We start from the raw sequence: 14919 nt of genomic DNA on the forward strand, positions 1-14919 counted from the left end.
ACCTCTCTCCCTCCTTAATGTGTTGCAGGGTCCGAAGCTCAGAATCCAGCTCATCATCTCTGAGCCGGAGTTCCTTGAGCAACCAGCACTTACTACCGACGTGGTCACTAGGAACCACAATGGGGTCCACCAGCTCCCACATCATGCAGGAACAACACATCACCTGACCCTCGATCTCTATTTTACTTAATTGTTTTATTTTAAATGTAGAGTACCCAATTCATTTTGGCCAATTAAGGGGCAATTTAGCCTGGCCAATCCATCTACCCTGCACATCTTTGGGTCATGGGGGTGAAACCCACGCAAACACGGGGAGAATGTGCAAACTCCACACGAACAGTCACCCAGGGTTGGGATCGAACCTGGGACCTCGGCGCCGTGAGGCAGCAGTGCTAACCACTGCGCCACCGTGCTGCCCCATTATTTTATTTAATTAGTTTCGAATTTGGTTTTAGATTTTTTTTTTTTTTTTTAAACTTTAAAAAATATTTCTCCTTATTACCTCAATCTGAAAGCAATTTATAGCCAGTAATGAAATGGATTTTCAAATTTAGCGCAGCTTCCCTATTAGCCAATCAAATCACACCCTTCTGTGATGTCACTTTTCAGTAACCCCCCCCCGGTTCGGGACACTCATGTGGATAGTATCACCAAGGGGCAACATAGTCCCTGGGAAGTACTCTGGAAATAACATAGCAGGTTGTAGAAGATGAGCCTTTACTAGATACACTGGCTAAAATTGTATAGGTAAGAGTGGAACCAAGCACGTGCAGTCCCACCAAGCTGAACAATGGTGAAAAGCAATTGGAAGAGGATGATCAACCATGGACTAGATAGAGGTCAATTAGGATAAGGCCACAATCACAGAGGGTGGTGTTGACTTTTAAAGTTGTTCTGATGCTGTGAATGGAGCAGAAGCCTGAATGGACAAACAAAGCTACAGGAGAGATAAACAAAGATTTGGGAGATAACAAAACGTTCAAAGGCTTTGAAGGAACAGACAGAGAGGTTGGAAATAGGGGAGATAGTTTGGACAGTCAGCAAATCCATCCAAGATGGTGGATTTAAAAAAATGTTGTTGAGAGAGGAGATATTACTTGAGGGCAGGAAACCACTTACAATGTTAACGTCAATGGGAAGTTGGGAGGTCAATTTCATGGAATGGAGACATGAGAGTTGGAAGTGGACTTTGGATGCTAGGTTAACCTAGCTAGGGAACAAGGAGAGAAAACTATCCATAGGGGACATCCGCCCATCTCAGGAGACAATCGACTGCACCCAGGGTGTATGTCATTTCTGTAATGAACATCATCTGTTGTAACTGTAGAGGCCGATTCGCGAATGGCAATCGCTTCCACAAATGGCACAGTTGAATGGCTTTGGCTCAAGGCCAACTGATGCCGTTTTTTCCAGCAGGCTCTTTTTTTTGGCGTCTGATAATTTATTTTGTCCTCTGCTTTTTCCATGTCCTTCCCAACTGCTCGTCTCCCTCCAGGCACTGGTCAGCAGCAAGGACTTCCCATATATTGGCTCCAATCCCAGTTAACTTGAAGGCATACTTATATAGCAGATGGGCGGGTGGCACAGTGGTTAGCTCTGCTGCCTCATGGCGCTGAGGATCCGGGTCATTGTCTGTGTGGAGTTTGCACATCCTCTCCGTATCTGCGTGGGTCTCACCCCCCACAACCCAAAGATGTGCCGGGTTGGTGAATTGGCTATGCTAAATTGCCTCTTAATTGGAAAAAAGAATTGGATACTCTAAATTTATATTAAAAAAAATACTTGTATAGCAGACATGAGTGACTTGTTGGTCTCGTGCCAATATCAAGCTCACCACAGAGCACGTCTTTGGGGATGCAGCCGACATGCATTTGAGAGGATACATATTGGGGATCCCTGCATGCTATTGCACTTCCTTATTTGGCACTCTTGCCAGGAGATGTCCCATATTCATCTGAGGATGTGAAGGAAGGTACAGAAAACCAATAAAGATGTTTTACACAATATTGCAAGAAAGCTAAAATTGTAAAGTGCCTTATCAATAAGATAAGCAGTTACTTGTTTGTAGGTGGAAGCCGGAAGAGCAAAAGAACAGTTGATCAAAGTGCAAAATAAAATTAACATTGGCTAAAATCTAATTAGTATTCAGGAAACTTTTTGTACTCAACAAGTGAACTTGCAACTGTTACAAATGGTAGAAACAATTAAAATGAAATTGAGTGGGGAGGAATGACTGATCTCACTCAGGGAAAAGAAAATTACAATAGGCTGTATCTTGATGGAATGGGCCATCTCACGTCACGTGCCACTAGATAGATATTTTTCTTCATCATTCAGCTCAAAAATGTTTGTATCCACCCTGCTTGAAGTGCAAGCTGATATGACAAAGGTAGAGTTAAATTTTGGACGTTAGTGAATGGCGAGACTGATGGGTTAACTTCTTAACAATTAAAATTATTGAACAGAGAAAGAAACAAGAATGATAGACAGAGGGTGGCTGAATTAATGGCACCTGGTACAGAAAGAGTAATGAAAAAAGGAGACACAAGACTGAAGACATAGGAAAAGTTGAAAAATACATAAAATGTACATTTTTAAAATCTCCATTATATGTAGGAATTAGATTGAACGGTTCAAACTGCTCCCTTTATAGGTCACTGTTTTTTTTTGGCTTTACATTAAAATTGATCAGATTCTGAAACGGATATAATTATATTAAACTCCAGCTCTAACTTTCAGTGATGAGTGGACAATTAATGTGCAAATGCAACAAGTTTAAAAAAAATAGCAATTGCAGCAGCGTAAATTGCCCAGCAAATTCTGGAAATTTGTAGCTCGCAGTTTATTTCTTAACCCCCTGGCCGACTTGGACATTAGTTCTGAAGTGCATCATTAACACGCTGTTATTTTACAGCAAGACCTAGCCCAATCAATGCAGCAAATACTCTGAAGGTTACAGGTGCAGGAAGAGGTTTTTCCTAGTGGGAATCATTGATTTATGTTTGTCAGCAAACAGAGTGCCAATCCAAAGTCCAAATTCTGCAAACTTCCAAACTACCCCAGATCCAGCTTACTTCTTGATTTGATATCAATTTGGAACCCTGAACAGAAAACAAGGATTTTGGCCCAAGATTCAAATCATGCACAGCGGAGAAACAAGTCACTACTGTATATGGCAAAATATATTTTGCATGTTGGTGCATGTGAATTTTTGTTTTTGCTTGCAGGATGTGGGTGTCATGGAGTTGCTTGATCACTGCCCCCTTAACTTAAGTGGGCTAAGAGTTAAGCACACTGCTGCGGGTTGAGAGTCACATTATAGGCCAATCTAGGCAAGAATGGAAGATATCCTTCCCTAATGGGTAAGAGTAAACGGAATGATTTTTTGCAACAATCAGTAGTTTCATGATCACCATTACCAGCCATTTTAAAATTTCAGATTTATTTAATGAGCTGAATTTAAATACCCACCTACAATGGTGGGATCCTGGTGCATTCAGATCAATTCCAGATCTCTGGATTACTAGCCCAGCAACAAACCCACTTGGTTCGCAATATAAAAGTATCTCATCGTATGCAAGTTAGTTGTTTGGGTTTCAGGCTGAAATTAGCTCTTAGATTAGTGATTTGTTTCTGATGTGAGTGCAAGTGGTTCTCAAGACTTCAATAATAAAGCCCTATTACAACATCTTTCTTGGTCATAGATTCACACATACCTGACATATTTTCCCTTTTCTTTGTTTGTAGCAACACAGCTCTGTTTCTATCCAAACACCTGGAAGTACAGTATTACAGTTGTCTTGAGAATTATGAACAAAACAGTAACACTTATTTTAGAAGTGTTTCACTGGAATATACTGTACTTACCGAGGCTGACAACGATCACACAGGTAAGTTTCTGGAATATGCTGTCTATCGATACCCATGCAATCTATATGCTGCCAAACACTAAGAAAGATAAAAATCAAAGGAACAGATCAAGTTGAAAACTTCACTGTTGAAACTGTAGGCATTATTTGTAAATTACTTATGTAAGTATTTTATTCTAAACCACTGCTCCTGTCTTTGATTATTTAGCTGTTGAAATGCAACCAATTGGCTATTAACTACTACTTGTTCTTACTTTAAAAAAATCAAGGACAATTTTACACATTTATTATATTTGAGATAAAGACAGCATAACCATGTAAAATTATTTTTCCTAACAAAAGAAAAATCAAAGTAATTTACTCTAATAATTCAGTGTTTAAGATGGAGCCCAAAGTCCTAAAAGAGTCACTTATCATTCTTTGCAATGTTCATATTTTTCCTAATTATTCCTGGGGACTATTCACGCATAAAATTGGGAAATTGTGTGGAGTCTGAAGAGATAGGCGAGATACTAAATGAATATTTTTCGTCAGTATTCACTCAGGAAAAAGATAATGTTGTGGAGGAGAATGCTGAGCCCCAGGCTAATAGAATAGATGGCATTGAGGTACGTAGGGAAGAGGTGTTGGCAATTCTGGACAGGCTGAAAATAGATAAGTCCCCGGGACCTGATGGGATTTATCCTAGGATTCTCTGGGAGGCCAGGGAAGAGATTGCTGGACCTTTGGCTTTGATTTTTATGTCATCATTGGCTACAGGAATAGTGCCAGAGGACTGGAGGACAGCAAATGTGGTCCCTTTGTTCAAAAAGGGGAGCAGAGACAACCCCGGCAACTATAGACCGGTGAGCCTCACGTCTGTAGTGGGTAAAGTCTTGGAGGGGATTATAAGAGACAAGATTTATAATCATCTAGATAGGAATAATATGATCAGGGATAGTCAGCATGGCTTTGTGAAGGGTAGGTCATGCCTCACAAACCTTATTGAGTTCTTTGAGAAGGTGACTGAACAGGTAGACGAGGGTAGAGCAGTTGATGTGGTGTATATGGATTTCAGCAAAGCGTTTGATAAGGTTCCCCACGGTAGGCTATTGCAAAAAATACGGAGGCTGGGGATTGAGGGTGATTTAGAGATGTGGATCAGAAATTGGCTAGCTGAAAGAAGACAGAGGGTGGTGGTTGATGGGAAATGTTCAGAATGGAGTACAGTCACAAGTGGAGTACCACAAGGATCTGTTCTGGGGCCGTTGCTGTTTGTCATTTTTATCAATGACCTAGAGGAAGGCGCAGAAGGGTGGGTGAGTAAATTTGCAGACGATACTAAAGTCGGTGGTGTTGTCGATAGTGTGGAAGGATGTAGCAGGTTACAGAGGGATATAGATAAGCTGCAGAGCTGGGCTGAGAGGTGGCAAATGGAGTTTAATGTAGAGAAGTGTGAGGTGATTCACTTTGGAAGGAATAACAGGAATGCGGAATATTTGGCTAATGGTAAAGTGCTTGAAAGTGTGGATGAGCAGGGGGATCTAGGTGTCCATGTACATAGATCCCTGAAAGTTGCCACCCAGGTTGATAGGGTTGTGAAGAAGGCCTATGGAGTGTTGGCCTTTATTGGTAGAGGGATTGAGTTCCGGAGTCGGGAGGTCATGTTGCAGCTGTACAGAACTCTGGTACGGCCGCTTTTGGAGTATTGCGTACAGTTCTGGTCACCGCATTATAGGAAGGACGTGGAGGCTTTGGAGCGGGTGCAGAGGAGATTTACCAGGATGTTGCCTGGTATGGAGGGAAAATCTTATGAGGAAAGGCTGATGGACTTGAGGTTGTTTTCATTGGAGAGAAGAAGGTTAAGAGGAGACTTAATAGAGGCATACAAAATGATCAGGGGGTTGGATAGGGTGGACAGTGAGAGCCTTCTCCCGCGGATGGAAATGGCTGGCACGAGGGGACATAACTTTAAACTGAGGGGTAATAGATATAGGAGAGGTCAGAGGTAGGTTCTTTACGCAAAGAGTAGTGAGGCCGTGGAATGCCCTACCTGCTACAGTAGTGAACTCGCCAACATTGAGGGCATTTAAAAGTTTATTGGATAAACATATGGATGATAATGGCATAGTGTAGGTTAGATGGCTTTTGTTTCGGTGCAACATCGTGGGCCGAAGGGCCTGTACTGCGCTGTATTGTTCTATGTTCTAAATCACAAGAATCAGCTAAAGGAAGGTGAGTTCACATGGGTTCTCATGACAAAATTATTGAAAACTATATTTAACTTAATCTAAAAAGCTTATGAGGTATTTATCATTTATTTTGAACAGAAATCTTAGAGAAAATATTATAAAGATCAAGGAAGTGTACAAGAAAAATAAAAGAAAGGTTTCAAACTAGAATATCCCCAAATACTGTGTGCAATCTACTAATGTAAGATTATAGGATATGTACTCCTTCTTAAAAATATCAGTAAGGAGCAGCTAGGCAGTTTGATTTTTCTGAACAATTTCCCCTCCTCTTCAATGACATAGTTCCTTGGGCACTTTTATTCCTGTGCGAACATGCGCACGGTATCCCTAAATTATTCAAATGCTGGGAGTGTTAAAGCTAAGCTGTCCTTACTGCAGCAATTTCAACAGGAGAGGCCAGATGGTTATTTGGATCTGTAACACTGGCCAATCTGTCACACCCTAACCAAAGTTATTTGTGGCCAATGTTAGCATCCTCATAGGTTCCCCTTTTGAAGACTGCAATATAGCATAAACTGATCCAATCTTGTATGGCTAAGATGGGTAAACTCTTCTTTGGAGAATCTCTTTAGCAAGCTTTCAAAAACAAAAGTATACTGTAATGTGAATAACCAAGTAGGTGAAAGGCAAGATAAATAGGTTGCGTCCCTACCTGCATTTGTCACAACAGATCATGTATCCATCATCATGGGTGAACCCACAGATGCACCTGGTAACATCTGTGCCATAGCTCCCATCCTCAGAAGTGCTGATCGTCGTGGCACTGGAAGTCTCATCAAAATTAGCTGTGGTGAATATGCTCACCTCATTTTTGCCTATCACCACTGTTGGAGGGGGGGAAGCTGGGGGTGTTGGCGGAGGACGAGCACCATAATTATGGTCCTGTAAATGTTGAAAAATGAGTAAGATTTCAATGTACACAATGCTATTTTCTCTCTAAATTGTTTTGGTGAATTATTTATGCTCAAAAGGATGTTACTGTTGAAGAATGAACGTGGTGTTAGCGTCAAGCACTTCCAACCAGACAGCAAAACCCATTTGATTCTGCTCCATCAATGCATCTTGGACCATGTCTTACAATAGCAACCCTAACTGTTTTGGGTCTCATTTCAAATTTCAAACTAATCACTCATAAGTTGAGATGAGGCAGTTAATTATTCTGCAATTAGAAAGATCCTTAAAATCATCAAACAGAAAATGTATTTAATTAGCTTGAATAGATTTAACACTGGTTTGTTCCAAAGTTGAAACGGCATTGTGCAAATCCAGAGTTTCCCAAACCTTGAGGGCCACGGAACCCCTAGTGACCTGCCAAGATAATCAGGGAACCCCAAGCATTTTCATAATCGATGCACAGTGTTTTGCCACAAAATAGGTGCGAATACAGAAATCAAATCTAAACAAGTCTTTTACAATTATATCTATGCATCTGTTAAACTTCGGAAGAGGCACACAGTCACCAATAAATCTGACAGCTATAGATACCCCTCACGGTAACTCCAGGCCAAGCGACACTCCCAAGGCCCCTTAACATTAATCCCGGGAAGTAGTACCAACTTTAGGAGAGGGTATTGTGATAATAATTAAACGGTTCTCATTAAAAAATACTTATGTCAGAGCCTTTGTCATTTTAAAGAAAATATTTTTTTATTCTCCTTTTTCACATTTTCTCCCAAATTTATACCCAACAATAAACAATAATCAGTAACGAATGTAATGTCAATCCCCATATCAATAACAACGATCCCATCCTCCCACCAAACCCCCAAACATTAGCCTGCATGTTAACATAAACAAATGACAAAAAGACATCAGGAATCACCCATAGTCCCCTCACACACACGTGCACACGCCCCCCCCACACACACACGTGCACATGCCCCTCACACACACCTCACACACATGTGCACACGCCCCTCACACACGTGCACATGCCCCTCACACACACATGCACACGCCCCTCACTCACACATACACACTCGTGTGCATGTCCCTCTCAGGCGCACCCTCGCCACACTCGCATACACACTTGCCCTTCTCAGGCACACGCTCGCCCCTCTCAACATTCCTTTCCCAAGTACCAAACCTGACCTATCCTGTTCTGAGGCCCCCCCATTTCCGCTTCTTTCCACGAGAGCCAAACCGCTCTTACTCAATTTCCTGGGCCCGAACCCCACCTCTCCTTTCCTGGGGCTCCACCATAGCCTGCCGGCCACGCACCGTTGCTCCATGCTGCCACCTGTGGCAAATTTTCTGGGATCTTTTCTGCTCAGCAATGTCGAGATCAAATAAATCAAATGGGCTAATCATGGCCTCTCAGAGTTCTGAAATCTATCAGCTCTGATTGGCCCACTTGATTTCTCAAATTCTTTTTAAATTTTGCGCATTCGAGTCACTGTTTGCCAGCCACTTGCTGATCGCCAATTTCGCGGATCCCCTGGAGACCCTTCATGCATCCCCAGGGGTCCACAAGTCCAAGTATGGGAAACCCTGTGCTAATCTAACACACAACCGATTCGCCAACAATTAAGTTTCCAACACAAAATTTAAATTTGTTCTGTAAAACAGGCACAGTTGCTCACAATCACAAATATTGTCTTGTCTACCCAAACTTAAATATGGTACTATTAAGTACTATCAGCAGTGTCTATAATGAAATGAAAATATGTTTTAATGTCTAACTTTTATTTTAACCATCAGTTCAATTAAACTCCAATTCAACTTTAAAAAAATACTATTGCCATATTCAGTCCATTGTGATGCTCACTTCCTGTTTTGGAGAACATAACTGCATACTCTGAGATTGGCAGGAATAATATACAGTTAAGGCAGGTGTAAATGTATTTAAACTCAAATTCATTTTGAATCTAAGAAGACTGAATGGCGTTCGTACATGATGAACAAATTGAGACCAGCTAGGGCTGGGAGAGAAAATTATCCAGGCCACAACAGGTCACAATCTTGTCCTTATCTGATGGCCAGGAACGCAAACGTTCAGCAGCATCAACAGATAGCAATGGTTGTTTTTCCTTCCTCAACACCAAAGTACTGAGGCCAAAAGTAGAAACACTTCTGTCACCTCTGCACAGATCCTAAAATATCATAACTAAGAATAAAATGTGTGATTTTGCTTCCTGTGCAGTTTTGTTATTCATTGTCTTAAACAGATAATTCAATTGGAAAGCCACAGAATGGTTTTCTATGGTTTTCTGCTGAACTACCTTCTTTTAAATGATGGCTAAATTAGTTATAGCAGTAAGAATGACTTGAGTTACGTAGACTATTGAAAGAACCAGGTTCTGTAGCAATTTTATGGCAAACCTTTTAGGGCAGGCATGTGGAACTGGCAGCCCTGGGGCCAGATTGAGGCAGTCGGAGCCACAGGGGAAGAGGCGGCGCCCACGGGGGAAGAGGCGGCGCCCACGGGGGAAGAGGCGGCGCCCACGGGGGAAGAGGCGGCGCCCACGGGGGAAGAGGCGGCGCCCACGGGGGACGAGGCGGCGCCCACGGGGGAAGAGGCGGCGCCCACAGGGGACGAGGCGCCGCCCACGGGGGAAGAGGCGCCGCCCACGGGGGAAGAGGCGCCGCCCACGGGGAGAGGCAGCGCACACGGGGGAGAGATGGCGCAAACGGGAGAGACGTTCAAACGAGGGCGATACGGCGCAAACGAGGGTGAGATGGCGCAAATGAGGGAGAGATAGTGCAAGTAATAGTGAAGGAATGAGTGAGTGAGTGATTGAGTGAGTTAGTGTGTGTGAGAGATTGAGGAGTGATTGAGAATGTGAGAGAGTGAGCGATTGAGTGGTTAAGAGGGTAAATGAGTGTGAGGGGTTGAGTGACAGAGGGAGAGTGAGTGAATGAGTGAGGGGCCAAGTGAGTACGAGAGCGAGACTGTGTCTTATTCCCAGTCTCAGGTTTCTCATTTACTCTCACGACCCACACATCCGCTCACAGTGGATGAAGTGAGTGAGTGAGCACCCTGAGACTGGGAGTGAGCTTGGCACACACTGATTCTCTCACACTCTGGTCATGGTCACTTTTATTAATTACTCTTGTTTTAAAACTTAATTTATTGCTATGACATCGCTTTATCATTGCTCAGCATATCATACCCCACCCCACCTCCCCGGAACTGCAGCATCAATGGTTTCTGGGGTGTATATATAACCTGCTTAAACAAGAAGCTTGTTGCCATGCAGGAGCTGATTTGGATCAGGTACATTTAACTTCACAGGCACTCCCCCTCATGCACCAATCAAATACTGCATTACCCTCCTCTTACTCATTACCAATGAAGCTGGATGTCACACATGGCTAAGAAATAATGTTAGCCATTAAAGTGACCAATCACTCCTTTCAAAGGGTTTGTACAGCTGAGAAACATTACACAATCACAAACAAATTGGATTAGATTTGTTTCTTGTTACGTATACCGAGGTACAGCTCAACAGATCATTAAGTACATGAAGAGAAAATAAAATAAAATACATAATAGGGCAACACAAGATACACAACGTAACTACATAAATACCAGCATCGGGTGAAGCACACAGGGGTCTAGTGTTAATGAGGTCAGTCCATAAGAGGGTCGTTTAGGAGTCTGGTAACAGTGGGGAAGAAGCTGTTTTTGAGTCAGTTCGTGCGTTTTCTCAGACTTTTGTATCTCCTGCCCGATTGAAGAAGTTGGAAGAGTGAGTAAGCCGGGTGGGAGGGGTCTTTGATTATGCTGCCCGCTTTCCCTAGGCAGCGGGAGGTGTAGATGGAGTCAATGGATGGATGGGAGGCAGGTTTGTGTGGTGGACTGGGCTGTGTTCACGACTCTCGGAAATTTCTTGCGGTCTTGGTAAAAGTTGATAAGAGTTAATGTGGACATGTCGAATTTCCTTAGTTTCCTGAGGAAGTATAGGCGCTATTGTGCTTTCTTGGTGATAGTGGGTGGGTGGACCAGGACAGATTTTTGGAGATGTGTACCCCATGGAATTTGAAACTGCAAACCATCTCCACCATGGCCCCGTTGATGCTGATAGGGGTGTGTACAGTACTTTGCTTCCTGAAGTCAATGACCAACTCCTTAGTTTTGCTGGCATTGAGGGAGAGATTGTTGTCACTGCACCACTCCACTAGGTTCTCGATCTCCCTCCTGTATTCTGACTCGTCGTTATTCGAGATCCAGCTCACTTTGGTCTTATCATCAGCAAACGTGTAGATGGGAGTTGGAAACAAATTTTGCCACGCAGTCATGTGTGTACAGGGAGTATAGTAGGGGGCTAAGTATGTAGCCTTGTGGGGCCCCGGTATTGAGGACTATTGTGGAGGAGGTGTTGTTTATTCTTACTGATTGTGGTCTGTGGGTCAGAAAGTTGAGGATCCAGTTTCAGAGGGAGGAGCCAAGTCCTAGGTTTTGGAGCTTTGATATGAGCTTGGCTGGGGTTATGGTGTTGAAGGCGGGGCTGTAGTCAATAAATAGAAGTCTGATGTAGGAGTCCTTGTTGTCAAAATGCTCTAGGGATGAGTGTAGGGCCAGGGAGATGGTGTCTGCTGTGGACCGGTTCTGGCGGTATGCGAATTGCAGTGGATCAAGGCGTTCTGGGAGTATGGAGGTGATGCGCTTCATGACCAACCTCTTGAAGCACTTCATTACGACTGAAGTCAGGGCCACCGGACGGTAGTCATTGAGGCACGTTGCCTGGTTCTTCTTTGGCACTGGTATGATGGTGGTCTTCTTGAAGCAGGTGGGAACCTCAGAGCAGAGTAGGGACAGGTTAAAGACGGCCGCAAACACATCTGCCAGCTAGTCCGCGCAGGCTGAGTGCACGACCAGGGATTCCGTCCGGACCCGTCGCCTTCCGAGAGTTGACTTTCAGGAAAGCCGATCTGACTTTGGAAGCTATGATGTTGGTTATGGGCTGCTGGGGCAATCAACAGCAGATCGTTGGTTTCCTCCTCGAACAGAGCACAGAATGCATTTGAGTTCATCGGGGAGGGGTGCGCTGCTGCTGGAGATACTGCGCAGCCCATTCTGTCACAAAATCACTAAAAGCAAGCAGTCACTTTGTTATATTCCAATATAACAGATGTTGAGCCAGAACGTACCAATTTATTAAGTACATGAACACTTGCTAAGTATTAGTAACAGGCATAGAAAAACACTAGAACTTTTGTACATGAAGAAATGACACAGTATTTGGTTAGTCCATTAAGATGCTTTACGAAACAGTAGTATAACTTGCACTGTGACAGTTAATATTTTAAAAAGTATTGGTTCAGATCTGACCCAAAAAGCAAAACAGGTAGCCATTTTATTAATTCCCAAACTTACTGCATAAGGCAAACCGATGTAACTGTGTGAATGATGAGAACTGCTGGTATATAACTGGTGCGGATAACTGTTTGACTTCTCTACGACCACAGGGCTTGCTTCTACAGATTCTGGTCTGGAAAAAGAGAAAATACATTGAATTATTCACTAAGTTCTCGATTTATTACAAAGAAAATAATCTGTTGAACTGCAAGTAATTAGTTCATGTTACATCTCCATTTTAAAAAGACAATACACAAACAAGCTTTATATTAAAATTAGATTATTGTATCTCTTGAAGTCATTTTCTCTTATTATCCTGTTATAAATTACAATGCTGCAGAGACATTCACTGTCACTGGGGCACCCTTACAAATGTCATGTGAGTGTATCAGTTAACATTACCTGACAAAATGCGAAAAGATGAGGTAATTATGGCGGTGGCTAAGCATTTAAAGTTGCCCGAGATACAGTTTGACTCATTGGAAATAGCAGAAATCCAGTTGCAAATTAAACAAATGAAACATGAGAAAGAATTAAAACAGCTTGAATACGAAAGAGAGAGAGAGAGAGGAAAGAGAAAGAGAGAGAGGAGAAAGAGAGAGAGGAAAAAGAGGGAGAAGAAAGGAAAACAGAAATAGGCCTAGCAGAACAAAAAGAAAGAGAAAGGGACATACAGATCAGGGAGAGAGTTTGAACTTCAGAAAATGGTCATGAAACATGACAAGTCAGTTAAAATTGGCAGGCGTAAAGGGAAACGTACAGTTGGATGATAGTGATGAGGATAATGAGAAAGAGCGTCATAGTCGAAGGCTTGGTGGGGATCTATTTAAGTATGTCCAAGCATTGCCAAGGTTTGACGAGAAGGAAGTGGAAGCCTTTTTCATTTCATTTGAGAAGATAGCTAAACAAATGAAATGACCACAGGACATGTGGGTATTACTGATTCAAACAAAGCTGATAGGTAGGGCTAGTGAAGTGTTTGCATCACTACCGGAGGAGGTATCTGAGTCGTATGAGGAGGTGAAAAAATCCATCTTAGGTGCATATGAACTAGCGCCTGAAGCCTACAGACAAAGGTTTCGAAATTTAAGGAAAGAATTTGGTCAAACATACGTGGAGTTTGAAAGGATCAAACAGAGTAATTTTGATAGGTGGATAAGGGCTTCGAAAATAGACCAAACGTATGAAGTTCTCAGAGAAATTATACTTTTGGAGATTAAAAATTCAAATCCTGATGTAGTGAGAATTCATGTGGAAGAGCAGAGGGTTAAAACTGTGAGACTTGCAGCAGAAATGGCAGATGATTATGAATTAGTTCATAAATCAAAATTTGGTTTCCGACATCAGTTTCAGCCTGTGAGGGATAGAATAATCCCTCATAGAATAAACATTGTTTTGCTTTAAAAAATACTTTTCCATTTCTGCTGTACCACACCTGTAGAGTGGGCCGTGTGCTCCCCATACCACAATCTATTAAAAGTTGTGGGTCAGGGAAACTCCATGATACACTCTGGGGTTCTCTGAACCCTGGCCCATAACACAAAGTTAAAGTTAGAAGCGTTGCAACTTCTGGCAGAATACAGCATAAGCATGATTTAGTTCTTGTTTAACATAATAAATAGAAGAATATAGAGTCAAATTATGTGCATGAGAATATACATATGCACGTGGGCACTTCCGACAAAACCAAACCACGTTTTGGCAAAAAAAGCAGGAGACTACTACACTGTTTTTAATGCAAGTTAGCAGAATACAGCACACTGCTTTTGGGACAGTTTAATGAGCTCAAGTGCAATGATGAAAAACCAGCGAAGAAAAATCTGAATTATTATTATATATGATAAATAACACAAAATGCTTTATTTCACCTGTTTAAGATATTATTTAACACATACTCCATTTATGCGGAGAAATAGGAGATCTTGTGGCGCAGTGGTCTGGCCTCTGGGCCAGAAACAGGTTCAAGTCCCCATCACGACTTGTTGGCCACAGAAGGTGGGGCATAGTGGTACTGTCACTGAACTAATATTCTAGAGTCCCAGGGTAATGCCCTGGGGCCCCAGGTGCGAATCCCATCACAGCAGATCGTGAAATTTGAATAAAACAAAAATCCGGAATTAAAAAGTCTAATAATTACAAAGCCATTGTCGATTGTTGCAAAAATCCATCTGGTTCACTAATTTCCTTTAGAGAAGGAAATCTGCTGTCCTTCCTTGGTCTGGCCTACATGTGACTCCAGACACACAGCTTTATGGTTGACTTTTAAATGTCCTCTGAAAAGGGCAATTAGGGATGGACAATAAATGCCCCGGGCCAGCGATGCCCACATCCCATGAATGAACTTTTAAAAAAAGGAGTGTTCATGATGCAGTTCAACAGGTTGATAATCAGACCAGGAATTGTTCCACTATTTCCTCACTATTACCCAAAGGGAAAAAAAAGAGTGCATGAAGATTGCAATTTTTTTTGCAGAGAATTCTGCTGCTAAATTTTGTAGATTATCAGCACTTGGTTTGTT

The 14919-nt window shown here is 42.4% G+C and overlaps 1 protein-coding gene across 9 annotated transcripts in view; it reads right to left on the reverse strand.

Moving 5' to 3' along the window:
• The window catches only part of kmt2e (lysine (K)-specific methyltransferase 2E), a 192640-nt gene that overhangs the window by 102037 nt on the left and 75684 nt on the right, over window positions 1–14919 (reverse strand). For all 9 annotated transcript variants that reach the window (XM_072471298.1, XM_072471303.1, XM_072471301.1 and 6 more), the window contains exons 3-6: window positions 12420–12534; window positions 6753–6982; window positions 3868–3948; window positions 3717–3775 (exon numbers count right to left, since the gene is read on the reverse strand). In XM_072471298.1, the coding sequence (XP_072327399.1) occupies window positions 3717–3775; window positions 3868–3948; window positions 6753–6982; window positions 12420–12534 (485 nt within the window). The remainder of the gene's footprint in view (window positions 1–3716; window positions 3776–3867; window positions 3949–6752; window positions 6983–12419; window positions 12535–14919) is intronic.

Source organism: Scyliorhinus torazame, chromosome 13 (genome assembly GCF_047496885.1).
Source record: "Scyliorhinus torazame isolate Kashiwa2021f chromosome 13, sScyTor2.1, whole genome shotgun sequence".
In the NCBI taxonomy this organism is placed as follows: Eukaryota; Metazoa; Chordata; class Chondrichthyes; order Carcharhiniformes; family Scyliorhinidae; genus Scyliorhinus; species Scyliorhinus torazame.